Consider the following 27,952-nt stretch of genomic DNA (forward strand, 5'->3'; position numbering starts at 1 on the left):
TGCCAACTGCACACTCCCTCAAAACTTGAGACATCTGTGGCATTGTGTTGTGTGAAAAAACTGCACGTTTTAGAGTGTCCTTTTATTGTCTCCAGCACAAGGTGCACCTGTGTAATGATCATGCTGTTTAATCAGCTTCTTGATATGCCACACCTGCCAGGTGGATGGATTATTTTGTCAAACGAGAAATGCTAACTAACAGGGATGTAAACAAATATGTGCACAACATTTAAGAGAAATAAGCTTTTTGTGCATATGGAACATTTCTGGGATCTTTTATTTCATCTCATGAAACATGGGACCAACACTTTACATGTTGTGTTTAGGGTTCTTCAGTTATTCACATAAGAGACCCCTTTTTGGTTCCAGGTAGAAGGAATCCTTTTGGTTTCATCCAAGTAGAACACTTATGGGTTCCATGTAAAACCAGGGGTGAAAGTAGATTTCATTGCATTTTTTTTTATGCTACAAAAAATTACAAGGTAGCCTACTCTGCTGACTGACAGATCAGACAGATCAATAAAAACGATGTTGTCTGATTCATATAATCGGCCTACGAAAAGGGGTGACACAGATACAATATGACTTCCATCTAACCTCGAAGAAGAAAATTATTGTCCAAAAACAAATAAAAGTTGCACTGACCCAATGATAAAGACAGTGAATATGCACAATCACCGGTGATATGGCCGAAGTTCTCCGCTGGTGCCAATAAGATAGGCTACTGTTCGCTCAATTAAGTTAAGAATTTTGATAACTAAAAGACAGATTGGAGTCTTTCCATTGTCATATCTTTACAGCAATAGTCATTTGCTTTCCGAACAGTTTTCCCGCGATAGTATTTTTAAATATTGTGATATGCCTGGCTGGATCTCTCTGCTTTCACTGACAGTCGCAACTCAACAATCATCTATTTCAGTGGTCACCAACCTTTTGAAACAAGATCACTTTCGCAATCAAAAAGCAAGCCAAGATCTACCGCTCAGATAAAAAAAAAAAACAACATGATTTACAAAATGTAACATTAACCTAATAAAAACTGTTCTGTAGGAATGAGGTTTGTGCAGTAGGCCTAATAAATTATCACAGACTATTGTCTATATGCCTAGCCTGCCAATATTGTCCTTCTCAGATCATATTATATTTCAAAACTCGAGCTTTGATAACAAAATAGATCCGTTGGAGGCACAGCTGAGCTTAAATTGAAATAATTTGCAAATAATTTGCTTTTTTATTTTACTGGACTGATGGTACCTGCGTCTGATGGTCATGGTGCTTTGAAGACAACTGGGAACTCGGAAAAAACGAGGTCAAATAATGACGTCAGTGAACTCCAGGTCGGGAAGTCGGAGCTCTAGAAAGATGCCCGAGTTTCCGAGTTGCGCGGGGCGTCTGAATCAGGTGCACCTACCGCAAACAGTGCAACACGGGAAAAAAGGAGCGCAAGCCGTTATGCCTTTATCCTTGGCTTTTCTACAGAAATGTTTGGGGATCGACTAGGAATGCCTTGAAGATCGACCAGTCGATCGCGATCGACCAGTTGGCGAACACTGATCTACAGTGAGGGAAAAAAGTATTTGATCCCCTGCTGATTTTGTACGTTTGCCCACTGACAAATAAATGATCAGTCTATAATTGTAATGGTAGGTTTATTTGAACAGTGAGAGACAGAATAACAACAAAAAAATCCAGAAAAGCACATGTCAAAAATGTTATAAATTGATTTGCATTTTAATGAGGGAAATAAGTATTTGACCCCCTCTCAATCAGAAAGATTTCTGGCTCCCAGGTTTCTTTTATACAGGTAACGAGCTGAGATTAGCAGCACACTCTTAAAGGGAGTGCTCCTAATCTCAGCTTGTTACCTGAATAAAATACACCTGTCCACAGAAGCAATCAATCAATCAGATTCCAAACTCTCCACCATGGCCAAGACCAAAGAGCTCTCCAAGGATGTCAGGGACAAGATTGTAGACCTATACAAGGCTGGAATGGGCTACAAGACCATCGCCAAGCAGCTTGGTGAGAAGGTGACAACAGTTGGTGCGATTATTCTCAAATGGAAGAAACACAAAATAACTGTAAATCTCCCTCGGCCTGGGGCTCCATGCAAGATCTCACCTTGTGGAGTTGAAATGATAATGAGAACGGTGAGGAATCAGCCCAGAACTATACGGGAGGATCTTGTCAATGATCTCAAGGCAGCTGGGACCATAGTCACCAAGAAAACAATTGGTAACACACTACGCCGTGAAGGACTGAAATCCTGCAGCGCCCGCAAGGTCCCCCTGCTCAAGAAAGCACATATACAGGGCCGTCTGAAGTTTGCCAATGAACATCTGAATGATTCAGAGGAGAACTGGGTGAAAGTGTTGTGGTCAGATGAGACCAAAATCGAGCTCTTTGGCATCAACTCAACTCGCTGTGTTTGGAGGAGGAGGAATGCTGCCTATGACCCCAAGAACACCATCCCCACCGTCAAACATGGACGTGGAAACATAATGCTTTGGTGGTGTTTTTCTGCTAAGGGGACTGGAAACTTCACCGCATCAAAGGGACGATGGACGGGGCCATGTACTGTCAAATCTTGGGTGAGAACCTCCTTCCCTCAGCCAGGGCATTGAAAATGGGTCGTGACAATGACCCAAAACACACGGCCAAGGCAACAAAGGAGTGGCTCAAGAAGTAGCACATTAAGGTCCTGGAGTGGCCTAGCCAGTCTCCAGACCTTAATCCCATAGAAAATCTGTGGAGGGAGCTGAAGGTTCGAGTTGTCAAAGGTCAGCCTCGAAACCTTAATGACTTGGAGAAGATCTGCAAAGAGGAGTGGAACAAAATCCCTGTTGAGATGTGTGAAAACCTGGTGGCCAACTACAAGAAACGTCTGACCTCTGTGATTGCCAACAAGGGTTTTGCCACCAAGTACTAAGTCATGTTTTGCAGAGGGGACAAATACTTATTTCCCTCATTAAAATGCAAATCAATTTATAACATTTTTGACATGCTTTTTTCAGGATTTTTTTGTTATTCTGTCTCTCACTGTTCAAATAAACCTACCATTAAAATTATAGACTGATCATGTCTTTGTCAGTGGGCAAACGTACAAAATCAGCAGGGGATCAAATACTTTTTTCCCTCACTGTATTTGGTATTTGCAGCGCGCGTTGCCCAAATTACCGGCCATTCAGACTAATTGTAGGCTATGCGATTTAAAACAATCCACAGCTTAAAAAAAAGAAAAGCTAATGATCCTCTGTGGCCAAATCATGCTTTCTGGTGTAGTAGCCTATTTTGAATGAGTTTATTTATTTCTGTATAGACCAGGGGCGGTGTGTTCAATAGGGCGATATGGGCGACGCACTGCCAAACGGGAAAAGGAAGGGATTTTTTTTCTAATCAATTATATCACGGCAACAGTAGTTATCAGTGTTGTAATCTAGACGTCTGATCTGCCACAGTGCCACACTGCCACTAAATGTCCAATCAGGCTAAAGTCGTGCTTCAAATGTCCCCGCCCGTTTTGGGGCGATTTCAGTCAGGTTGAAAATCGCCCAGAAGTCTGTCATAGACTCCCATGTAAAATCTATTTTTTTCAAATTTCAGAGCTTTCAATACAATCTCTATGGGTTTCTGAGGGCTTGCACTTACGCGCTTTCGTCATACGTAACATAACCATGAACGTAACTAAGAAAAGAGCGGGTAGCAGCGTCTCTGTTGCGACCTGCAGTGTGTGTGACGTTTGGTGTGGCGTTATCTTATGTTTTTAATCTTATGTTTTTAATTTGTACACTTAGTGGCGTTATTTTATGTTTTTAATTTGTACACTTAGTTTACAAACATTCTGCCAACCATGGATTTCCAGTGGTGGGGTCACGGTGTTGGACTGATCTTGTTGATCGTGTACATACCCGCTACGAACGGACTAAATAATGAAAACGCTGCTGGCAGCGGAATCCAATACAGCAGGGAGTTTTTACTACAATGCAACTCAAATACGAACGCGATGGATATCCCAATGGCCCATCTAATACCTGATTGTCTGCGAGTGGATTACAAACCCAAATGCAAACGTGGAAAACGCGGGGGAATCAGACAACGACTTAAAAAAAATTAAGAACAAACTTCCCTTACCCACCACCTTGCTGATTAATGCCCAGTCACTGAGGGGGAAAGCGGATGAGTTGTCAGCGAATCTGCGCTTCCAACACGAATATCGGGAGGCCTGTTTGCTGGCATTTACTGAGACTTGGCTGGATGACAGAGTCCCGGACAGAGAAGTGGAGCCGGCCGGCTTCACCCTGGTCAGAGCGGACCGCGATCTGACAGTCACAGGGAAACTTCACGGCGGGGGCGTCTGTCAGGGACCAGTGGTGTAAATCGATCCTGGTAAGAGAGCGACTCTGTACCCCTGACATTGAACTGCTTTCTGTGTCACTGCGACCTTACTATCTGCCCCGTGAGTTCCCCCAATTGTTTGTTACCGTTGTGTACATTCAACCAAAAGCTAATATAACAAAGGCATCAGAGATTATTTATAATCTGTCACAGAAACTGGAATCCATCTCCCCCGACGCACCCAAATTTATTTTAGGGGATTTTAACAACTGTACCTTGCACAAAGTCTTGCGCACATACCATCAGTATGTGAAATGTCACACTAGGAAAAATAGGACTCTTGATTTGTGCTATGGGACAATACCAAAGGCGTTCTCTGCCACCACCAGACCTCCTCTGGGGACATCAGACCACAATGTGGTCTACCTCAGGCCAATTTACTGTCGCCTCCTGGAGAGGGAGAAACCCACAGTTAAAACTGTCCAGATCTGGAATGACAACAGGATCACTTGGGGTGTTTTGACTGTACAATGTGGGAGGTATTTGAGGACAGCAGCTCTGATCTGGATGAACTCACAGAGGTTATTTCAGACTATGTAAACTTCTGTGTTGAGTCAGTTGTGCCTACTAAGACCTGTAAAATCTTCCCTAACAACAAGCCTTGGGTATCAAAACATCTAAAATCACTACTTGATAGGAAGAAGGCAGTTTATGCTGGGGGTGATAGACAGGCTTTAAGAGATGTACAACGTGAGATAAAAAGACAGATACTGGTGGACAAGTTTTGCGGAGTGTTTGAGTTAGCTTTGTGAGGCAAAGATGAAACTGAGGGCTCCACCAACCCTGGTAAGCCAACACTTTTGAGATCAGTCAATAAATGCTTCTGGTATTGACTTATATGCTGCCCCTGTCTTCATGTTGTTGCTGGACATATCTTTTTTAAAATGTGTGTAGGTCACCTAAATCATCAGAAAAATTGCCCCCCCTGAGAATTTTTTCAGGAGCCGCCACTGGTATAGACAGGAGTAAGCTAAATAGGCTATATAATTTTGGAAATTTAATGCAATTTACTTTAGGGAAAGCTTCCCCTAGCCTTATGGACACGGCGCCTATTACTTTTAATGTGGCATAAACACAACCAGTCATGATGTTTTCATCTGATTGTCAAACAGTCACTTAACAGAGGCGCTCCTGTAGGCTACCCGCGCACATTCGTTCACTCACAAAATAATTTCAACATCCAAACCAACAGTGCACTGTGCAGCCGAAATTTCATGAATGGAATCAGTTACAAAACACCTACGTGTATTGTAATTACATTCTGCGATTGTCATTAGGCCTCCACTTGTAGCCTGAATTGATGCATCCACTGTTGTCCACGCGCGCCTCGGGTGGCTACAGTTTACACTTTTTTAGTTATTTTATGAAATGTGGTGTTTAGAAAATGTTTATTTATTTAAAGTACCGGGGTAAATCCCAGCAATCTTTAAAATGACATTCAGGAGCAAAAGGTTTTCAATAGTTGTTTTTAATTCATAAAAAACAATATTCATTGGAATATAATATTGGAATGGAATATAACTAATAACATTAAATAACATTGGAATATAACATTTAATAACAATAACTAATTAATTCAGTGTAACATTGATGTGGCAACTTTATTATGGTCTGCTATTGCATGATTCTAATTTGTACATACAGTTGAAGTCGGAAGTTTACATACACCTTAGCTAAATACATTGAAACTCAGTTTTTCACAATTCCTGACATTTAATCCTAGAAAAAAATCCCTGTTTTAGGTCAGTTAGGATCACCACTTTATTTTAAGAATGTGAAATGTCAGAATAATAGTAGGGAGAATTATTTATTTAAGCTTTTATTTCTTTCATCACATTCCCAGTGGGTCAGAAGTTTACATACACTCAATTAGTATTTGGTAGCATTGCCTTTAAATCGTTTAACTTGGGTCAAACGTTTCGGGTAGCCTTCCACAAGCTTCCCACAATAAATTTGGTGAATGTTGGCCCATTCCTCCTGACAGAGCTGGTGTAACTGAGTCAGGTTTGTAGGCCTCCTTGCTCGCACACGCTTTTTCAGTTCTGCCCACAAATATTCTATAGGATTGAGGTCAGGGCTTTGTGATGGCCACTCCAATACCTTGACTTTGTTGTCCTTAAGCCATTTTGCCACAACTTTGGAAGTATGCTTAAATCATTGTCCATTTGGAAGACCCATTTGCGACCAAGCTTTAACCTCCTGACTGATGTCTTGAGATGTTGCTTCAATATATGTCTCCTGAGTGGCGCAGTGGTCTAAGGCACTTCATCGCAGTGCTAGCTGTGCCACTAGAGAACCTGGTTTGAATCCAGGCTCTGTCGCAGCCGGCCGCGACCGGGAGACTCATGGGCGGCGCACAATTGGCCCAGCGTCGTCCAGGGTAGGGGAGGGAATGGCCGGCAGGGATGTAGCTCAGTTGATAGAGCATGGCGTTTGCAACGTCAGGGTTGTGGGTTCGATGAAAAAAAATAAAAATGTATTCACTAACTGTAAGTCGCTCTGGATAAGAGCGTCTGTTAAATGACTTAAATGTAAATGTAAATGTAAATGTAAATATATCCACATAATTTTCTTTCCTCATGATGCCATCTATTTTGTGAAGTGCACCAGTCCCTCCTGCAGAAAAGCAACCCCACAGCATGATGCTGCCACCCCCGTGCTTCACGGTTGGGATGGTATTCTTCGGCTTGCAAGCCCCCCCTTTTTCCTCCAAACATGACGATGGTCATTATGGCCAAACAGTTCTATTTTTGTTTCATCAGACCTTTCTCAAAAAAGTACGATCTTTGTCCCCATGTGCAGTTGCAAACCGTAGTCTGGCTTTTTTATGGTGGTTTTGGAGCAGTGGCTTCTTCCTTGCTGAGCGGCCTTTCAGGTTATGTCGATATAGGACTCGTTTTACTGTGGATATAGATCCTTTTGTACCTGTTTCCTCCAGCATCTTCACAAGGTCCTTTGCTGTTGTTCTGGGATTGATTTGCACCAAAGTACGTTCATCTCTAGGAGACAGAACGCGTCTCCTTCCTGAGCGGTATGACGGCTGCCTAGTCCCATGGTGTTTATTATTGTGTACTATTGTTTGTACAGATGAACGTGGTACCTTCAGGCGTTTGGAAATTTCTCCCAAGGATGAACCAGACCTCTACCATTTTTTTCTGAGGTCTTAGCTGATTTCTTTTGATTTTCCCATGATGTCAAGCAAAGAGGCACTGAGTTTGAAGGTAGGCCTTGAAATACATCCACAGGTACACCTCCAATTGACTCAAATGATGTCAATTAGCCTATCAGAAGCTTCTAAAGCCATGACATCATTTTCTGGAATTTTCCAAGCTATTTAAAGGCACAGTCAACTTAGTGTATGTAAACTTCTGACCCACTGGAATTGTGATACAGTGAATTATAAGTGAAATAATCTGTCTGTAAACAATTGTTGGAAAAATTACTTGTGTCATGCACAAAGTAGATGTCCTAACCGACTCGCCAAAACTATAGTTTGTTAACAAGAAATTTGTGGAATGGGGTCCAGGCTCTGTCGCAGCCGGCCGCGACCGGGAGACCCATGGGGCGGCGTACAATTGGCCCAGCACTGTCCAGGGGAGGGATTGGCCTGCAGGGATGTTCTTGTCCCATCGCGCACTAGCGACTCCTGTGGCGTCCAGGCGCAGTGCACGCTGACTCGTTCGCCAGGTGTACGGTGTTTCCTCCGGCACATTGGTGTGGCTGGCTTCCGGGTTAAGCGGGCACTGTATCAAGAAGCAGTGCGGCTCGGTTGGGTTGTGTTTCGGAGGACGCACAACTCTCGACCTTCGCATTTCCCGTGTCCGTACGGGAGTTGCAGCGATGGGACAAGACTGTAACTACCAATTGGATACCACGAAATTGGAGTGGTTGAAAAACGAGTTTTAATGACTCCAACCTAAGTGTATGTAAACTTCCGACTTCAACTGTAGGTCACAAATAAAGCTATCCTCAGTGAAATTGGAGCACAACTCATGAGTCCACCTCCTGCACAGCTCACACCTAAACCAGTCCCCACCTGTGACTGAAAACAGGGGGAGAGATGTCAATTGAAAAGCTCTCTCTTAAAAACGTATCTAGCTATCTAGCTATATGACATAAAATGCTGTGTAAAATAGCTAAAGTGCTATAAAGCAGTGGCGATTTTAGCATGTAAATCTTGGTGGGGCAAACAATTTTTTTTTGGGGGGGGGGGGGGGGGGGGGGGGGGGTGCATGCCAGCAAAGCCACTATACAACACTAAACAATACATTAATTGCACTATAATGGTGACAAACGCTGCCCACAAACTTAGGGCCTACATAAAGCTGTCCCAACAGCAGTCCCAACACCTTACCACTGTTACACCTGGCTATCAGCGGAGCCTTGTCTGTCAGCGAAACAGTTCATTCAGCCTCATTTACTGCCTTAAAAAAATACATAGCTGATATGGCTGACTTGCTTAAACAAATGTGGTTTCTACTGACAATTGAGATGTACAAACTATGGCATAAGGGGACGACAAGCGGATAAGAGGCAATCCGTAATTTCGATTAAGACATTAATGACCGAGCTAGGACGGACGTAGTCAATATAACTATTTGTTCAGCACTTTTGAAATGTACAGCGACAGAATTCAGAACATGGGCCATTCTCACAGTGTTCTCACTTTACACCAAGTCAGAACCGTAGGATAAATAAAGGGGGCAATAAAGCAGACAATGAAAGCTCTTACAATTTTCAATGATTACATTTTTCTAAAACAGGTTATAGGCTACATGTGCACCATCAAGTCAGAACACTAGGCGAAATTAAGAGGGGATAATAGACCCAATTATTAGGGTGAGGCACATGGGCTACTAACAGCTTACTATACAAAATTCACTTAGTATTACTTTCTTAGCTACAGTATACATATCTCTCTGGCATATTACATCATTTATGCAGCAGCATACAATACATTTTTGGACTCACCTTGTTGTGCTGTGCTCACTTGAACAGGAAGGTGGCGCAGCGGTCCTTCATAGGCAAATTTTGTCATCAAACTTTGTCATCAAAGTCTGGCATTCTCTGGATTTATGGTGCTTTCAAGACAACTGGGAACTCAGAAAAAACAAGGTTGAATCATGATGACGTCAGTGATCTTCAGGTCGTAGCTCTAGAAAGAGGCCTGTGTTCCCGATTTACAATTCTGAGTTGGATGACCGTATTTTGCCAGTCGGAGCTCGTTTTTAGCCACTGATTCCTTCCAAACCACTCATTGTTGAATTTGCGATTTCCAACTTGTTGTGTAATGTTTATGTCCAATGGCCGATGGGCACAGATTCGTTTGATCTATAATTTTTCTTCATTATTTATCTTCATATGACAAGGATTAGAAAGGATTTGCCAGTAGATTGTCGACTTGATTCACGATGATGACTGCTAGCTGTAATGAATACTCGGACAGAGTGGTAAGATCCAATCGCAGAATAGCGATGCTTTATTAGAGTACAGACAAGGGAATAGCTTAATCGTGGTCGGGCGGGCTGTGGTCAAAACCGGGCCAGGCAGAGACAGGCAGAGGTACCAAGGAAGCGGGCTTAGTCGTAGTCGAGGTCACAGGCACAGGATCAGAGAACGGTAATCACTGGGGTAGACAAGTAGAAGATTAAGCAATTCGGGGAGTCAAACAACAAGGCACAGGTCGGATACACGGGTAATCAAAAACAACAAACTCTCTCTCTCTCTCTCTCTCTCTCTCTCTCTCTCTCTCTCTCTCTCTCTCTCTCTCTCTCTCTCTCTCTCTCTCTCTCTCTCTCTCTCTCTCTCTCTCTCTCTCTCTCTCTCTCTCTCTCTCTCTCTCTCTCTCTCTCTCTCTCTCTCTCTCTCTCTCTCTCTCTCTCTCGGAACAAAACGCTTAGCAAGTCACAATGGAACAATACCTCGCGCCGACTGAGCTTCTGAGCACACCTTAAATCCTCCACTAATTACTGACAGGTGTGCTCAGAACTCAGGTGAACCAGATCGAGTCTGATGACTCCCCCTCTCTGTAGATCGGGGAAGTGTCAGACTCTGTCTAGACCCTGCCAACCCCCGATCCCTTACAGTAGCTAAGATTTTGAAAGTATGATGTTGACATGCTCAGTCCAATCAAAGCTACCGTAGATATAACGTGATTTGACATCCTTTTATCTGTGGCCAATGACCTTGAGCCTTCTTGGATGGGCACTTATAATGTAACTCTATGGCAGCACCCAAGGGGCTTGAATTTTCAAGCTCTACCCTTAGATTTGGCAGTGACAAAGTGTCTCCATGAGTGACACAACACTGAGCCAATCATGGCGCAACTAGAGAACATTACCAGTTTTTTGGGCATGTTGTATTAATTGTGATAGGCTCATATTTTACCCGTACGGTGTACCCCCACTATTTATTACCAACCCCTACGCTCCGTATTTTCCGCTGGCTGCCCCACCACCACAGAAAGCACTGAGTTAGGATGAAACACCTGCATTTTGGAGTTGCCTTACTCAAGAAAGCAAAAAAGAGACCATGTTTGTATGGGTTTTATTAACTCAATTATTATTATTTATTTATTTTTGACATTGTTTGCAAACTGATATGTGACACGTATTAATGCCAAAATAACATGCAAAACAGCCAAAACATTATTATATATTTTTTATTTTTATGTTTTAGCAAAAAATGTGGAGCTCAAAACATTTTAGGGCCTGAATGACGGGTCGCCACTACTATAAAGTAGCATTAACTGTAAAGCTATCAGTCACTAGCCAATCATGGCCCCCAGTGGCCAGTTACCCCCTATTGGGGGGGGGGGGGGGGGGGTTTGGTGGAGTTGCCCCCAACACACTCATCCAACATATTACTACTAAAAAATTATCTAAATGTTTCTCTCTAAACAAGTGGATTATTTATCTTAAGGCTTTCCTACTTGTATATATTTTTTAAAATTATCTAACTTAATTGGAATATATCTACAACTTTTTCAAAATTTCAAAAAATTTGATCAACTTACCACAAAATTGTTTTGTTGAAATATCTCCAAAAGTTGTGATGACACAGAGGACATTTTCTGTTCAGCAAGAACAGTGACAGCCAGGGAAAGTGTTGGGGAAATAATTTGGTGACATCTTGTGGTCTTTATGTGAATTACAGGGGGTGGGGGGTGGTGGGGAGTTACCTCAGGGGGCTTGTTACCCCCTACTACCCTATACACCCGGTTTCCAGTCAATTCACTAATTTTTCATGAGGCTTACATGCAGTAATGTTAAGTAATGGTGTAATAGCCTATAGTTTTTTGGGCATGTTGTATTAATTGTGATAGGCTCACGTTTTACCCGTGCGGTGTACCCCAACTATTTATTTTGCCGGGACACAGTACCGGACCTACCGCCTTAATTTCACCCATGTGTAAAACCCTTTCCAAATAGGGTTCTACAACGGTTCTTTTTCCCTGGAACCAAAAAGGGTTCTACCTGGAACCAACAGGTGTTATCCTATGGGGACAGCCAAATAACCCTTTTTTCTAAGAGTGTACTACTTAAGTGATAATGTCCGAAAAGCCGGGGTTTGGAGGATATATTGGCACCGGTTCGTCTCGGACCGGCAAACCGTGCCAATATATCCTCCAAACACCGGCTTCGAGGGCATTATCACTTTTAAACAAGAGGTTACCAACATATTCAAATAATGATTGACATATTTTTATTAAAAACCTTATTTTGATTAATTTGTACATACTATTTCATCCTTCCACAATATATTGTCCTAACACAAATCTAGGGTTGCTACCCAAGCCGGCTGGTCATTCGTTCTATCGGTTCGGAGGCCAGAGACCGGACCCAGTCGTTCAGTCTTTTTGTTCTGTATCTATGGACACAGGCTGGAATGCGGTTTTAACCAATCAGCATTCAGGATTAAACCTACCCGTTGTATAATGTGTTGTACAAGTGTTCCTTAGGAAAATATATGAGAAGAATACACTCTGCTGGTCATTATTGATATTACGGGTTTAGAGTAAAAATGCTTTGTGGGTATTATATACATCATTGATTGATATTATATGGAACTTGGTCTTCAATAATCCAATGACATTTTGATTTATTCAACTATTTGAAATGTCAATTTTATTCAACAGCAAATATAATTTTCTCCATATGTTACAGTGGGCTTTAGGGTGTCACTTTAATTTTCCACTGTAAAAATGATTAAAGAAAACAATCACATAGGCCTAGGCCCTTATTAAATATGTATAAAACAAAATAAAGAATAACATTCAGTGTTTTTCCTTAGAGTGAGTCTGAGTGCATGGACTTTCATTCTCAAACTGCAGTAGGCCTAGCCCTATAACAATGCCATTGGCCCCGCCCCTACTCATATAGGGGCCCCTGCCTCCGCGCGCATCGTTCAGTACCGTTACATGAGCATATCAGAGGACCGTCACGAGCCATCATGTCCAGACAGAGCCTGGCGTGCGCTATCGCCATTCTCGCAGTGCTTTTGTCGGGATCCTCCCTCGCCAGCCGCAAACTTCTAGTGTTCCTCATCGATGGATTTCGATATGATTACATGGACGATCTGCAAAGTTTGCCTGGGTTTAAAGAGATAATGGATAATGGGGTCAAAGTGGATTATATGACCCCCGACTTCCCCAGCCTTTCATACCCCAATTACTACTCACTAATGACAGGTGAGATGATTTTACCTGACTGTGCCTCAAAGTTACAGCTGTGAAAAAATATAGATTAGGCTACAAAAGGTTGACCATGATTGATCACCAAATTAGATTTTAAGAACTTGGAGCCATTTCTTTGTTATCTTGGACATATAGTGTGAACAAATAGTAAGTTCACAGGTGGAATCCATTTGAACCTTTATTGCTTGCCTGAACAAATAGGATATAGTGACAGTGGAGTTTAAACTTTGATGTTTATGTACAAAGTTGTAAAGTAGCGTGTTGTACTCTGTTGTGGCAACACTGAAATAATAATTGGTCAATCATTCTCATCAATATTGTTGCAGAATGATACATTGTTAATGAATGATTTGATAACTTGGGTTTAGAAATGATCAACCCAACAATGAATGAAAGGAAACTTTACACCATGGAATGGAAGGCAGATGAGATAACATTTCAGAAGTAGGCCATACTCTGTAAACTTTGTGTAGACATTGACAGTAGCCTAATGCAGTGATGGATGTATAATACATCCATTGATGGACAGGAGCCTGGCACAGCTTTCCTGGGTCCTCAAGCAGTAGGACTCTGCCTCGTCAGTAGCAGAGCCCCACGCGCCTCTCCCCCCTGGCAACCACACTGTCTCTATTGTATCACTTACATATGGTATGAGTGAAAACAAGGGACAACCAGAGCCATGTATTTAGAGAGTTGGGCCAATCCGGTTTCTGCATTATGATGCATTTCCATGACACTTCAACATTCTATGGCAGCCATGTTAGCTCCCCATTAACATTACATGGGGAATATTTAAATAATGCTATGGCTCGAAATGTCTAGAATTAGAAAAATATTCAAAATTCTAAAAGTTGGCCTAACTCTAAATATATCGCTCTGGGGACAACTAGTTAAAGTTTAAATCACTTTACTAACCCAAAGTAACAACAACGTTTACAGTTTGCCACAGAACACAATCTGTCAGTTTCGTTAATACAGTAACAATAACCATACGATACATACTTAACAACATACATACATGGGGCGGCAGGTAGCTTAGTGGTTAAGAGCGTTGTGCCAGTAACCGAAAGGTCGCTGGTTCTAATCCCCGAGCCGACTAGGTGAAAAATCTGTCGATGTGCCCTTGAGCAAGGCACTTAACCCTAATTGCTCCTGTAAGTCGCTCTGGATAAGAGCGTCTGCTAAATGACTAAAAATGTAAAAAAAATACACTGCTTTGCACCTGATCAGTTCTCTCACATACTTAACAACATACACTGCTTTGCACCTGATCAGTTCTCTCACTGGACCTCTTCAGAGTCCTGGTAGAGAACGACACCATCACTGACAGTGTAGTAGTGACATAACAACAGATGTAGGTAGGTAGTAGTGGTGGTCTTATATAGGGGCTTTATGTTGTGTTTGGTGACATTTATGCTTATAATATATGTAAGGAGTGCCTGCTCACTTCAGTAAAAACAGCCCTGGTCTGTATGGCTCCTCAGTCAGCGGCTGTAGGCTATCTCAGTAATAACAGCCCTGGTCTGTATGGCTCCTCAGTCAGCGGCTGTAGGCTATCTCAGTAATAACAGCCCTGGTCTGTATGGCTCCTCAGTCAGCGGCTGTAGGCTATCTCAGTAATAACAGCCCTGGTCTGTATGGCTCCTCAGTCAGCGGCTGTAGGCTATCTCAGTAATAACAGCCCTGGTCTGTATGGCTCCTCAGTCAGCGGCTGTAGGCTATCTCAGTAATAACAGCCCTGGTCTGTATGGCTCCTCAGTCAGCGGCTGTAGGCTATCTCAGTAATAACAGCCCTGGTCTGTATGGCTCCTCAGTCAGCGGCTGTAGGCTATCTCAGTAATAACAGCCCTGGTCTGTATGGCTCCTCAGTCAGCGGCTGTAGGCTATCTCAGTAATAACAGCCCTGGTCTGTATGGCTCCTCAGTCAGCGGCTGTAGGCTATCTCAGTAATAACAGCCCTGGTCTGTATGGCTCCTCAGTCAGCGGCTGTAGGCTATCTCATTAATAACAGCCCTGGTCTGTATGGCTCCTCAGTCAGCGGCTGTAGGCTATCTCAGTAATAACAGCCCTGGTCTGTATGGCTCCTCAGTCAGCGGCTGTAGGCTATCTCAGTAATAACAGCCCTGGTCTGTATGGCTCCTCAGTCAGCGGCTGTAGGCTATCTCAGTAATAACAGCCCTGGTCTGTATGGCTCCTAAGTCAGCGGCTGTAGGCTATCTCAGTAATAACAGCCCTGGTCTGTATGGCTCCTCAGTCAGTGGCTGTAGGCTATCTCCACTCCAGGCTGAACCCCTGGCAGAGAGAGAGCAGAGGGGCAGAGGGGCAGAGGGGAGAGCAGTAAAGCCCCAAAGACAACAGATTCTGTCAAATCCCTCCCAATCGCCAGATCACTTTGTGGATGATTTGCTGATGTAAGTTGTTTTGGTAGAGCACATTCCCCTCAACAAAGCCACGGCTCAGGCTACTACCACCATTTTGTGCACAGGCATTAGCAACATAACCAAACAGAGCTGACAAAGGCCATCTGACACAGGGCCCTCCAGTTACCCCGAGCATCTGACACAGGGCCCTCCAGTCACCCCGAGCATCCGACACAGGGCCCTCCAGTTACCCCGAGCATCCGACACAGGGCCCTCCAGTTACCCCGAGCATCTGACACAGGGCCCTCCAGTTACCCCGAGCATCTGACACAGGGCCCTCCAGTCACCCCGAGCATCCGACACAGGGCCCTCCAGTTACCCCGAGCATCTGACACAGGGCCCTCCAGTTACCCCGAGCATCTGACACAGGGCCCTCCAGTCACCCCGAGCATCTGACACAGGGCCCTCCAGTTACCCCGAGCATCCGACACAGGGCCCTCCAGTTACCCAGGGCATCTGACACAGGGCGCTCCAGTCACCCAGGGCTAGACTAGAGCCATGCATAAGGGGCTATTTCAAAGCTGATGGAGCTTTTCAGAGACACGTTTATTTGGAGGGAGTCAGGGAAGGGGGCTACTTGTGAGAGTATACTGTACAGACACATAGAAAGAGGAGAGAGTACTTCTTACTGTCCTCCTGTATATTATTAAACACATTCTCTGGTACTTTTGTATACTTTGTAGCCAGTAGTTCTAAAAGTCGCGCTCACAAGCCAAAAGTAGTCCCCGAAAAATTGCGTGAAACATCACATACAGTGGGGAAAAATAGTATTTAGTCAGCCACCAATTGTGCAAGTTCTCCGACTTAAAAAGATGAGAGAGGCCTGTAATTTTCATCATAGGTACACGTCAACTATGACAGACAAAATAAGAAAAAAAATCCAGAAAATCACATTGTAGGATTTTTTATGATTTTATTTGCAAATTATGGTGGAAAATAAGTATTTGGTCAATAACAAAAGTTTCTCAATACTTTGTTATATACCCTTTGTTGGCAATGACACAGATCAAACGTTTTCTGTAAGTCTTCACAAGGTTTTCACACACTGTTGCTGGTATTTTGGCCCATTCCTCCATGCAGATCTCCTCTAGAGCAGTGATGTTTTGGGGCTGTCGCTGGGCAACACGGACTTTCAACTCCCTCCAAAGATTTTCTATGGGGTTGAGATCTGGAGACTGGCTAGGCCACTCCAGGACCTTGAAATGCTTCTTACGAAGTCACTCCTTCGTTGCCCGGGCGGTGTGTTTGGGATCATTGTCATGCTGAAAGACCCAGCCACGTTTCATCTTCAATGCCCTTGCTGATGGAAGGAGGTTTTCACTCAAAATCTCACGATACATGGCCCCATTCATTCTTTCCTTTACACGGATCAGTCGTCCTGGTCCCTTTGCAGAAAAACAGCCCCAAAGCATGATGTTTCCACCCCGATGCTTCACAGTAGGTATGGTGTTCTTTGGATGCAACTCAGCATTCTTTGTCCTCCAAACACGACGAGTTGAGTTTTTACCAAAAAGTAATATTTTGGTTTCATCTGACCATATGACATTCTCCCAATCCTCTTCTGGATCATCCAAATGCACTCTAGCAAACTTCAGACGGGCCTGGACATGTACTGGCTTAAGCAGGGGGACACGTCTGGCACTGCAGGATTTGAGTCCCTGGCGGCGTAGTGTGTTACTGATGGTAGGCTTTGTTACTTTGGTCCCAGCTCTCTGCAGGTCATTCACTAGGTCCCCCCGTGTGGTTCTGGGATTTTTGCTCACCGTTCTTGTGATCATTTTGACCCTACAGGGTGAGATCTTGCGTGGAGCCCCAGATCGAGGGAGATTATCAGTGGTCTTGTATGTCTTCCATTTCCTAATAATTGCTCCCACAGTTGATTTCTTCAAACCAAGCTGCTTACCTATTGCAGATTCAGTCTTCCCAGCCTGGTGCAGGTCTACAATTTTGTTTCTGGTGTCCTTTGACAGCTCTTTGGTCTTGGCCATAGTGGAGTTTGGAGTGTGACTGTTTGAGGTTGTGGACAGGTGTCTTTTATACTGATAACAAGTTCAAACAGGTGCCATTAATACAGGTAACGAGTGGAGGACAGAGGAGCCTCTTACAGAAGAAGTTACAGGTCTGTGAGAGCCAGAAATCGTGCTTGTTTGTAGGTGACCAAATACTTATTTTCCACCATAATTTGCAAATAAATTCAGAAAAAATCCTACAATGTGATTTTCTTGATTTTTTTCTTCTCAATTTGTCTGTCATAATTGACGTGTACCTATGATGAAAATTACAGGCCTCTCTCATCTTTTTAAGTGGGAGAACTTGCACAATTGGTGGCTGACTAAATACTTTTTTTCCCCACTGTATGTGCGCCACGTCATTGCTCTCTTTCTCTCGCTCTGCTGTGTGTGCAACTTGCTAGCTGTCACTCAAATGGCGAGGAACCAGTAGCGGTGCATGGGTAAAATCACTGGGGAAGCCAAGCCAGGAACAAAATGCCATATTACAACCGTTGTGTTGTGACAATTAGAAGACACAGTGGCAGAATAAATTCAACTACACCTTTGTTTCATCACAAAACCGGAGAACAACATCTGTCTGGTGAAGTCCACAAAGCATATTGCATGTAACAAACAGTTACATGACCTACAGCATGGTCAAGCAAGGTAATGTTTCCGACATTTTCGGATTACTAAACAACTATTGATTTAGAAACACAGAGAGTTACAGCAAGTCGCAAAGAAAACAGGAGCTGCCTCCACTATCTCAGCACCATTTCAACTTCAACATCATCTAATCACCTATGCTGATTTCTGTGCGGGCGTGCAAGTACAAAAAACATGTTGACTCACCCTACTTGTAGATAAACGCCAAATCCATCCTCCTCTCTTTCATGTTGCCGAAACACACTTTTAGTTTTTGTTGTCCTAGGCTACCTGGCTACAATGCTTGCTCGCTAGCCTAACTTCCATTCATGGGCAACAATACGCCAGGCCAGCTAGTTCACATTAGCCTACTACTTCTAGCTACATGTTGAACTTCTATCCTCTCAGGCTAGGGGCACAACAATGTATGAATTTATGGATGGATCAGAATCGCCATTGTGATCCTTGGCCTACAGAGAATTAAGTAAAACCACAAGTCCAAATCCCTATCTCCATCCAATGGCTAATTTAGGAAAGGGCCATTTTAGCTAGCTAGCCACCGGAGGACAACGACACAAGGGGATGCAACAATAAAACATTTCTGTCAATGATGTTTGGCTTTTGATGTGATGTGATTGGTGTGAAGCCAAATCCTAACCTGCTTCCTTTGACACTTTATTTTGGTGTGCCAGGACCATTCACAGTTGAACTCACTCAGTTTAGCTCAACGCTGATTGGCTATTATAAAAATATATATAATTTAAAGGGAGGCCAAATGTTCACTGGCTTCCCTTGCATTCAATGCTACTGGCGGCATTAATGTAATACTCTTTTTGACCAGACAGCATCAGGTAGATGGGCTACACATACGGAGACAGAGGGGGCGCTGTTTCACTCGCTCGGATGCTTTCTCCGGAGAGATACATTCAGCCTCTTGCAAATTGAAGGAGAATTATGAAACACAGAGAGACGAAAGCTACATTTTAAATTGTATTTAAAATATGTTTTTCTTGGTAAATCTTTTGGAGAAGCCTGGTATCCCTTGGCACCCATGAATACATGCCACTGGTTGGAACTCAAATTGCTTGGGGGTTGGTCCACCTGGGGGGAAATAGCGCTGGACAGCTTCCAGTAAACAGTCGCTTTCAAACTAGGGATTTCGTGCCTAATTTAGGTAAAACAGTAATTCTGCTCATAGATTATGCATGTATGAACTACACATTGACACATCCAGCCCAAAGCGGGAGGTTTTAAAAATACTTTGTAGTCGCCAGTCTTTAATTGACTGCCTCTGAGCTGAGAAAAGGCCAGGTGTCAATACATGAGAATATGTTTTGGGCATTTGTATATTACTTGTGAAATTGTTATTTATTGTGGGTACTTTTCTGCACGTTCCACACTTCACACAGGTGGTACTGTCAATTTAACGTTTCCCTCACACTCCCAATGGAATTTGCAGGTCATTCTGAAGACCAACCTTTGGTCATTGTATAATCTGTAAAGCACATGACACAGGAGGGACTGAGGGAAGAGAGTGGTATGGTCTTTTGGGAACTTTTGGGGAGGGGGGGGGGGGGCAGTATTTCCCCTGAAACGCTGCAGTAAATAACATTAATAATGTACAAATATGTTCCTTCTAGCATCTCTATACAGTACATACGTGTGTTCTGAAGCTAAGTCAACCTATTATAACAGGTAGCCTTATAAAAGTCCTGTACTGGCCCCCATTCACCCTGTCAGTGCTATTTATAGGCCCCTGTAGCTCAGTTGGTAGAGCGTGGCGCTTGCAACGCCAGGGTTGTGGGTTCGTTTACCACGGGGGGCCAGTATGAAAATGTATGCACTCACTAATTGTAAGTCTCTCTGGATAAGAGCATCTGCTAAATGACGAAAACGTAAATGTATTTAAACTGAACCTCACATTTCCATAGAGACTACTGCAGGTGGCTAACAAAACACAGCTGCAGTTTGGATTGTTTTTCTCAGAGGAAAAACTCTTGGCAGAGCTGTGCCGCTGACCTACCAAAAGGATTCAGAGCATTTATTTGAGTAATTTCTGATTGTCGTAACTCTGCTAACCAACTGTGTCTCCAAAGGCAGATAAGAAAACAAAAGCCCCTAGATTAGCTGCATTCCTGGCATCTGAGTTTAATAAGGAACCACATAGTTGCATGAGCGCCTCTAAAAACAGCAATGGCAGTATTGAAGGGGTTGTTAAAATAAAAGATGTGGCCTTGCTCAACGTGTTGTCGTGTATGAGGTTTGACTGTAGTTGTGTTAGTGTTGTGTTATGAGTTGTGACTGTAGTTGTGTTAGTGTTGTGTTATGAGTTGTGACTGTAGTTGTTTTAGTGTTGTGTTATGAGTTGTGACTGTAGTTGTGTTAGTGTTGTGTTATGAGTTGTGACTGTAGTTGTTTTAGTGTTGTGTTATGAGTTGTGACTGTAGTTGTGTTAGTGTTGTGTTATGAGTTGTGACTGTAGTTGTTTTAGTGTTGTGTTATGAGTTGTGACTGTAGTTGTGTTAGTGTTGTGTTATGAGTTGTGACTGTAGTTGTGTTAGTGTTGTGTTATGAGTTGTGACTGTAGTTCTGTTTTAGGTTAAGTGTCCTGTTTGTGTTGTGAGTTGTGTGATACCAGGTAGTGTGAGCCTGCTAGGGAAAGGGAGGATGAGACACTGCTGTGTGTGTGGATGACCTTGAGTCTGTGTGTGTTTTGTAAGGGTTGGGGAGAAAGCACTCGCTGTCTCAACTAAATTGAACCTAGAGAATTGAGCAATAATCCAACTTTAACGAATGAAGACGGCAGCGCTCACGGAGATAATCATTTATGTTGTTTTATTGCATCATATCAGTCCCAGGCAACCCTTTTTAGTTGCAGGTAGAATCCTTTTGGTTTCAGGTAGAACCCTTTTGGGTTCCAGGTAGAACCCTTTCTACAGAGGGTTCTACATGAATCCCAAAAGGGTTCTACCTGGAACCAAAAAGGGTTCTACCTGCAACCAAAAAGGGTTCTTCAAAGGGTTCTCCTATGGGGACAGCCGAATAACCATTAAAGGTTCTAAATAGCACCTTTTTTTTCTAAGAGTGTAGGTTAACTGGCTGAAACAGGCCCTTGCCTGGGACTGATATGATGGTTCCAGGTATGATGGTTCCAGGTAGAACCCTTTTGGGTTCCAGGTAGAACCCTTTTGCGTTCCAGGTAGAACCCAAAAGGGTTCTCCTATGGGGACAGCTGAAGAACCATTTTGGAACCCTTTTTTCTAAGAGTGTAGGCTCCGTGACCAAAAAGCATCCGCCTGACTGCCGTTATGCAATACATCATATCTTGTGAGTGATTTTGTGAATGCTGGCTGTGTTTAAAGCACTGGGGGGTTAGCCAGCAAACTTAACATTACCCAATGTCCCACAACAAATACACAACAGTCAAATTACAGTTCAACGGGTTGTTTAATGAAAATAGCTGAAGTATTAACCAACTTAGTTAACATCTAAATGATGGTTTAGAACTGACACTCAGCTGTAGACAACAGTTTTCAGTCACAGGAACCCTTTTGGATCGAGCTGGATAGAAATTAGCAGCTGGGCCAGAAATACTTAAATGTCCTTATAAAGCTGGTACACATCACTACACATCACTACTCTCCCTTGAGTCTTTGCCCATAAAAAGTCTTATCCATGTCCATATCTAACTTCTGAAATAAAAAAGAAATTTCTGGGTTTTCAGGCCGGTACTGTGAAGTGCACCAAATGACAGGGAATTACATGTGGGATCAGCGCTCTCTCAAGGAATTCCTAATTGGCACCAACCAAGACAGTCGGCTGCCAATGTGGTGGGACGGGTCTGAGCCCATCTGGGTAACCATGCAGAAACTCGGGAAGAAAGTCTTCATGTACTATTGGCCCGGTAAGGACACTCTGGCACATTTCAGAATGATCAGAGCTTTGGAAATAGATAAATACATAAATACAGTAAGGCCCCCAGTGGCATTACATTGTTTTGGATATAATTATAATTATTCAAGCATTTCAAATGTTTTGTCTACCAGTCATATCAAGAACACAGGATTCAGATGCTGTATATTCTGGAATCAAACGAAATGCCTTCCATTGATGTACATTCCAATTGGATCATTGAGATGAACTCAAGTGTGAACCTTCTAGAAGCACAGTGATCAGTGATGTGACACCTGTTATCTACTGTCTTGTTATCAGGTTGTGAGGTGGAGATTCTGGGTGTGAGATCTTCGTTCTGTGAGGAATACGTCTACAATCCCACAGAGAAAAATCTGACAGATTCTATTGAAAGTGCTCTCGATGCTTTACGGTAAGAAATGGAGGTGTTTTGGAATCAGCCAGGTTTGGAATGTAGTGCCATTCTGTTGTGTAGTAACACCATAACAACAAACCTGTGTTTACTTCATCAGTAGTGGCAGAGCAGACATGGCTGCTGTGTACTATGAGAAGATTGACGTAGAGGGGCATCACTATGGCCCCATGTCTTCTCAGGTGAAGACTGCTGTTCAGAGGCTGGACGTCGCCTTCCAGGCGCTAAACCAAAAGATTAAGGTTAGGCCCTATATTGTTTTCCAAACATTGAAAAGAGAGTAAAAATTAACTACTCAATCCAGCAAAAATGTTTCCATGCTACAATGATTTGTACAAAGTAACAGATATAGCCTGCTGATTGTGGTCAGAATGTTGAGCGTACATTGTGACCAGAGGGCCTTGGTCAAAAGTAGTGCACTATATAGGGAATAGGGTGCCATTTGAGTCGCAGCCTTTGATCTAAACAGGTTACCACCACCCTGCTGTATTTCAGGAGAAGAACCTGCGTGACGAGCTGAACGTCATCATGTTTTCCGACCATGGGATGACAGAGATCAAGTGGATGGAGAAAGTCATTGAGCTTGTGACGTACATAAACATGTCTGACGTTGTCAAGATGATGGACAGGGGGCCTGTCGTCAGTCTGTGGCCAAAACAAGCTAAATATGAGGAGGTGAATTGCTTTCCATTTCTGTCATCCATACAGGCCAATTGTCTTTCAACCCAGCCAAGGACACTGGAAAAAACATGCGTCCCTGATTTCTCCTCTCTACCATAGTAAACAGAAACAAACATGTAATGTTGGCACATTTAGTAACTTGTTTACACTTCCCTGTCAAAAAACAAACATTTCCAAACTGTTCAAAGTTTGATCCGTAACAATGTATATGAAAGGCCTCAGTCAAGCCAGCCATAACTTCTGTAGCAAAATTTACAGGAGAAGGTCCCATATGTCATTACCATGGGGTTACTTACTGCCCAATAGAGTGGGATGCAATTTGTAGCTACACCTCTCCCTGAGAAAAACAGGGAGAGAAAGCCTTTAATAGAATGTATAGTGAATCTGAGTTGTGTTGATGGCAGGTCTACACAGTACTGAGCAGTGTACGGAACATGAATGTCTACAGGAGGAATCAGGTCCCTGACCGCTTCCATTACAAGGGGGGGAAGTTTGTCTCCAGTCTGACCCTGGTGGCTGACCCTGGCTGGTTTATAACAGAGGTAAGGCTTTGACACGTCACATCTCAGTGATGATATACCTAGTGTGCATTCCAAATGGCACCCTATTCCCTATATAGTGCACTACTTTTGACTAGCTCTATGGGCCCTGGTCAAAAGTAGTGCACTACAGTGGGGAATTTTTTTATTTAGTCAGCCACCAATTGTGCAAGTTCTCCCACTTAAAAAGATGAGAGAGGCCTGTAATTTTCATCATAGGTACACGTCAACTATGACAGACAAATGGAGACAAAAAAATCCAGAAAATCACATTGTAGGATTTTTAATGAATTTATTTGCAAATTATGGTGGAAAATAAGTATTTGGTCACCTACAAACAAGCAAGATTTCTGGCTCTCACAGACCCTTAACTTCTTCTTTAAGAGGCTCCTCTGTCCTCCACTCGTTACCTGTATTAATGGCACCTGTTTGAACTTGTTATCAGTATAAAAGACACCTGTCCACAACCTCAAACAGTCACACTCCAAACTCCACTATGGCCAAGACCAAAGAGCTGTCAAAGGACACCAGAAACAAAATTGTAGACCTGCACCAGGCTGGGAAGACTGAATCTGCAATAGGTAAGCAGCTTGGTTTGAAGAAATCAACTGTGGGAGCAATTATTAGGAAATGGAAGACATACAAGACCACTGATAATCTCCCTCGATCTGGGGCTCCACGCAAGATTTCACCCAGTGGGGTCAAAATGATCACAAGAACGGTGAGCAAAAATCCCAGAACCACACGGGGGGACCTAGTGAATGACCTGCAGAGAGCTGGGACCAAAGTAACAAAGCCTACCATCAGTAACACACTACGCCGCCAGGGACTCAAATCCTGCAGTGCCAGACGTGTCCCCCTGCTTAAGCCAGTACATGACCAGGCCCTTCTGAAGTTTGCTAGAGTGCATTTGGATGATCCAGAAGAGGATTGGGAGAATGTCATATGGTCAGATGAAACCAAAATAGAACCTTTTGGTAAAAAGTGTTTGGAGGACAAAGAATGCTGAGTTGCATCCAAAGAACACCATACCTACTGTGAAGCATGGGGGTGGAAACATCATGCTTTGGGGCTGTTTTTCTGCAAAGGGACCAGGACGACTGATCCGTGTAAAGGAAAGAATGAATGGGGCCATGTATCGTGAGATTTTGAGTGAAAACCTCCTTCCATCAGCAAGGGCATTGAAGATGAAACGTGGCTGGGTCTTTCAGCATGACAATGATCCCAAACACACCGCCCGGGCAACGAAGGAGTGGCTTCGTAAGAAGCATTTCAAGGTCCTGGAGTGGCCTAGCCAGTCTCCAGATCTCAACCCCATAGAAAATCTTTGGAGGGAGTTGAAAGTCTGTGTTGCCCAGCGACAGCCCCAAAACATCACTGCTCTAGAGGAGATCTGCATGGAGGAATGGGCCAAAATACCAGCAACAGTGTGTGAAAACCTTGTGAAGACTTACAGAAAACGTTTGACCTGTGTCATTGCCAACAAAGGGTATATAACAAAGTATCGAGAAATTTTTGTTATTGACCATATACTTATTTTCCACCATAATTTGCAAATAAATTCATAAAAAATCCTACAATGTGATTTTCTGGATTTTTTTGTCTCATTTTGTCTGTCATAGTTGACGTGTACCTATGATGAAAATTACAGGCCTCTCTCATCTTTTTAAGTGGGAGAACTTGCACAATTGGTGGCTGACTAAATACTTTTTTCCCCCACTGTATATAGGGAGCAGAGTTCCATTTGGGACAAGACCTTAGTGTCCATGTGTGCTATAATGGGCTATAATTGAAGAAGTAGGCTAACATTAATTCCACTGTCTTTTAAGCCATTACGTACTGACATGGCTGCCTCTGTTTTCAGAGCAAGTCCAAACTGCCTTTCTGGCAGAACAGCAGTTCACCAGAGCCGCAGGGATGGCAGCATGGTTGGCACGGCTACGACAATGAGTTTGTGGACATGAGGGGCTTCTTCTTAGCACAGGGACCAGGTAACAACTGTCTGATCAGTAGGCCTTCATAGTCATAGAATTATACTGAACAAAAATATAAACGCAACATGCAACAATTTCAAAGATTTTACTGAGTTACAGTTCATAGAAGGCAATCTGTCAATTGAAATAAATTCATTAGGCACTAATCTTTGGATTTAACGACTGGGCAGGGGCACAGCCATGGGTGGGTCTGAGAGGGCATAGGCCCACCCACCTGGGAGCCAAGTCCACCCACTGGGGAGCCAGGCCCAGCCAATCAGAATGAGTTTTTTCCCCACAAAAGGGCTTTTTTACAGACATAAATACTCCTCAGCACTCCCTCCCCCGCCTCAGATGATCCCGCAGGTGAAGAAGCTGGATGTGGAGGTCCTGGGCTGGCGTGGTTGCTCGCGGTCTGCGGTTGTGAGGCCGGTTGGATGTACTGCCAAATTCTCTAAAACGATGTTGTAGGCGGCTTATGGTTGAAATAGAATAGAATAGAAATAGAAATTAACATTACATTCTCTGGCAACAGTTCTGTTGGACATTCCTGTAGTCACAGCATGCCAATTGCATGCTCCCTCAAAACTTGAGACATCTGTGGCATTGTGTTGTGTGACAAAACTGCACATTTTAGAGTGGAATTATTGTCCCCAGCACAAGGTGTACCTTTGTAATGATCATGCTGTTGAATCAGCTTCTTGATATGCCACACCTGTCAGGTGGATGGATTATCTTGGCAAAGGAGAAATGCTCACTAACAGGGATGTAAACACATTTGTACACAAAATCTGAGAGAAATAAGCTTTTTGTGCATATTTTCTTGGATATTTTATTTCAGCTCATGAAAAATGGGACCAACACTTTACATGTTGCGTTTATATTTATGTTCAGTGTATATATAGATATAGGATCCCAATGTACTGTGCATAGTAAACACAGTGCCTGTGTACTACAGCATCACTCTCATAAGTAGTGATCATTAACATGACCTGAGCTGTACTGCCTATAACTTTATTGAACTATTGTAATCAGGGTTGTTATGACTCTTATCAATCTTATCATTATCAAATAACACTACTGTACTTTGGAAGTGACCCATAAAATAATTTGTATTCTGTCTGCTGTACTGTCTTTGCCATGATAACACCCACAGGTATAATAATCAACAAATTGTCTTCTTACCTACAGATTTCAAGAGGAATGTTCGTGCGGCCCCTATCAGAGCAGTGGATGTGTACAACTTGATGTGTAGGACTCTGGGGATTGTGCCTCTGCCCAACAACGGTTCCTGGTCCCGGGTGGAGTATCTTCTCAGTGGCTCTGTGGGCCTGGCCTGGCCTAGTCCTTTCTGGGTTCTGGGTCTAATGGCCCTGGTGCTGTCTCTACAGGCTTAGAACCGGAGAGATTCTGTCATTCACTAGAGTGGATGATGTCATAGACCCACATAGCTCCATAATGCACTGATAATGGCAGGCAGAGCCATAGATATCCTATTAAATTCTTATTTTGTGTTGTAATTCCTAATTCTATGGGCAGAGCCATGTAGTTGAGTTGGGCCAACTTTAAAATGTTGTTCTAATTCTAGACATTCTGTTACATAGCATGATTTAAATATTCCCAATGTAATGTTAATGGGGAGCTAACATGGCTGCCATAGAATGTTGTAGTGTCATGTAAATGAAGAAATCTCAATGGCCCAACTCTATAAATACATGGTTCTGATGGCAATCTACCCTATCATGGCACCTGAGCCAACGCAGGTTTCCAAAGCATTTCCTATTCTAAACATGACAGTGAAAACTACAAAGCACATTGATCACACAGGTTTTATATTTAAATATGGATTGACAGTGCCTTCAGTTTATATAATATTACCAAAAACTCTCTTTGCAAACCAAAACATTTTATAAGTAATCTGGACCAACCTTAGTTCCCCATCATCTCTATCATGATTTGCTGCTGCCAAAGGAGCTAACATGAGTGCCGTAAATTCCGTACAGCATCAACGTCCTCTTCATCATTGTATCTGTGAAGGAGGGTTGGATGAAAGAATGATGTATTTTTTATAATTGTTTGAATATGAGGTTTAGAAGAACTTCTCTCTGCATTGTTCTGTACTGAAGTAAATGTAATGAAGTAAATGTAATGAAGTAAATGTAGTTTTGTACTTATTGTCACCTTTGTTTATTGCCGCAAATCTTCAGACTTCCATGGAAAAGCTCTGTGGTGTTTCTATTAATTAGATTGATCAATAAAACCCTGAAAAATAATCTGTGATCTTGTCTC

The 27,952-nt window shown here is 43.0% G+C and overlaps 1 protein-coding gene across 1 annotated transcript; it reads left to right on the forward strand.

Moving 5' to 3' along the window:
• The first annotated feature begins 12,809 nt into the window (after positions 1–12,809).
• enpp6 (ectonucleotide pyrophosphatase/phosphodiesterase 6) lies at positions 12,810–27,942 on the forward strand. Its single transcript, XM_084147361.1, has 8 exons — positions 12,810–13,084; positions 21,871–22,050; positions 22,359–22,470; positions 22,571–22,712; positions 22,966–23,145; positions 23,556–23,693; positions 25,555–25,681; positions 26,855–27,942. Exons 1-8 carry the CDS (start codon positions 12,847–12,849, stop codon positions 27,058–27,060), a joined length of 1,323 nt encoding a protein of 440 aa, XP_084003487.1. The 5' UTR covers positions 12,810–12,846; the 3' UTR covers positions 27,061–27,942.
• The last annotated feature ends 10 nt before the right edge of the window (positions 27,943–27,952 follow it).

The sequence above is a fragment of the Coregonus lavaretus genome (genome assembly GCF_964263955.1).
Source record: "Coregonus lavaretus genome assembly, chromosome: 29".
NCBI lineage: Eukaryota > Metazoa > Chordata > Actinopteri > Salmoniformes > Salmonidae > Coregonus > Coregonus lavaretus.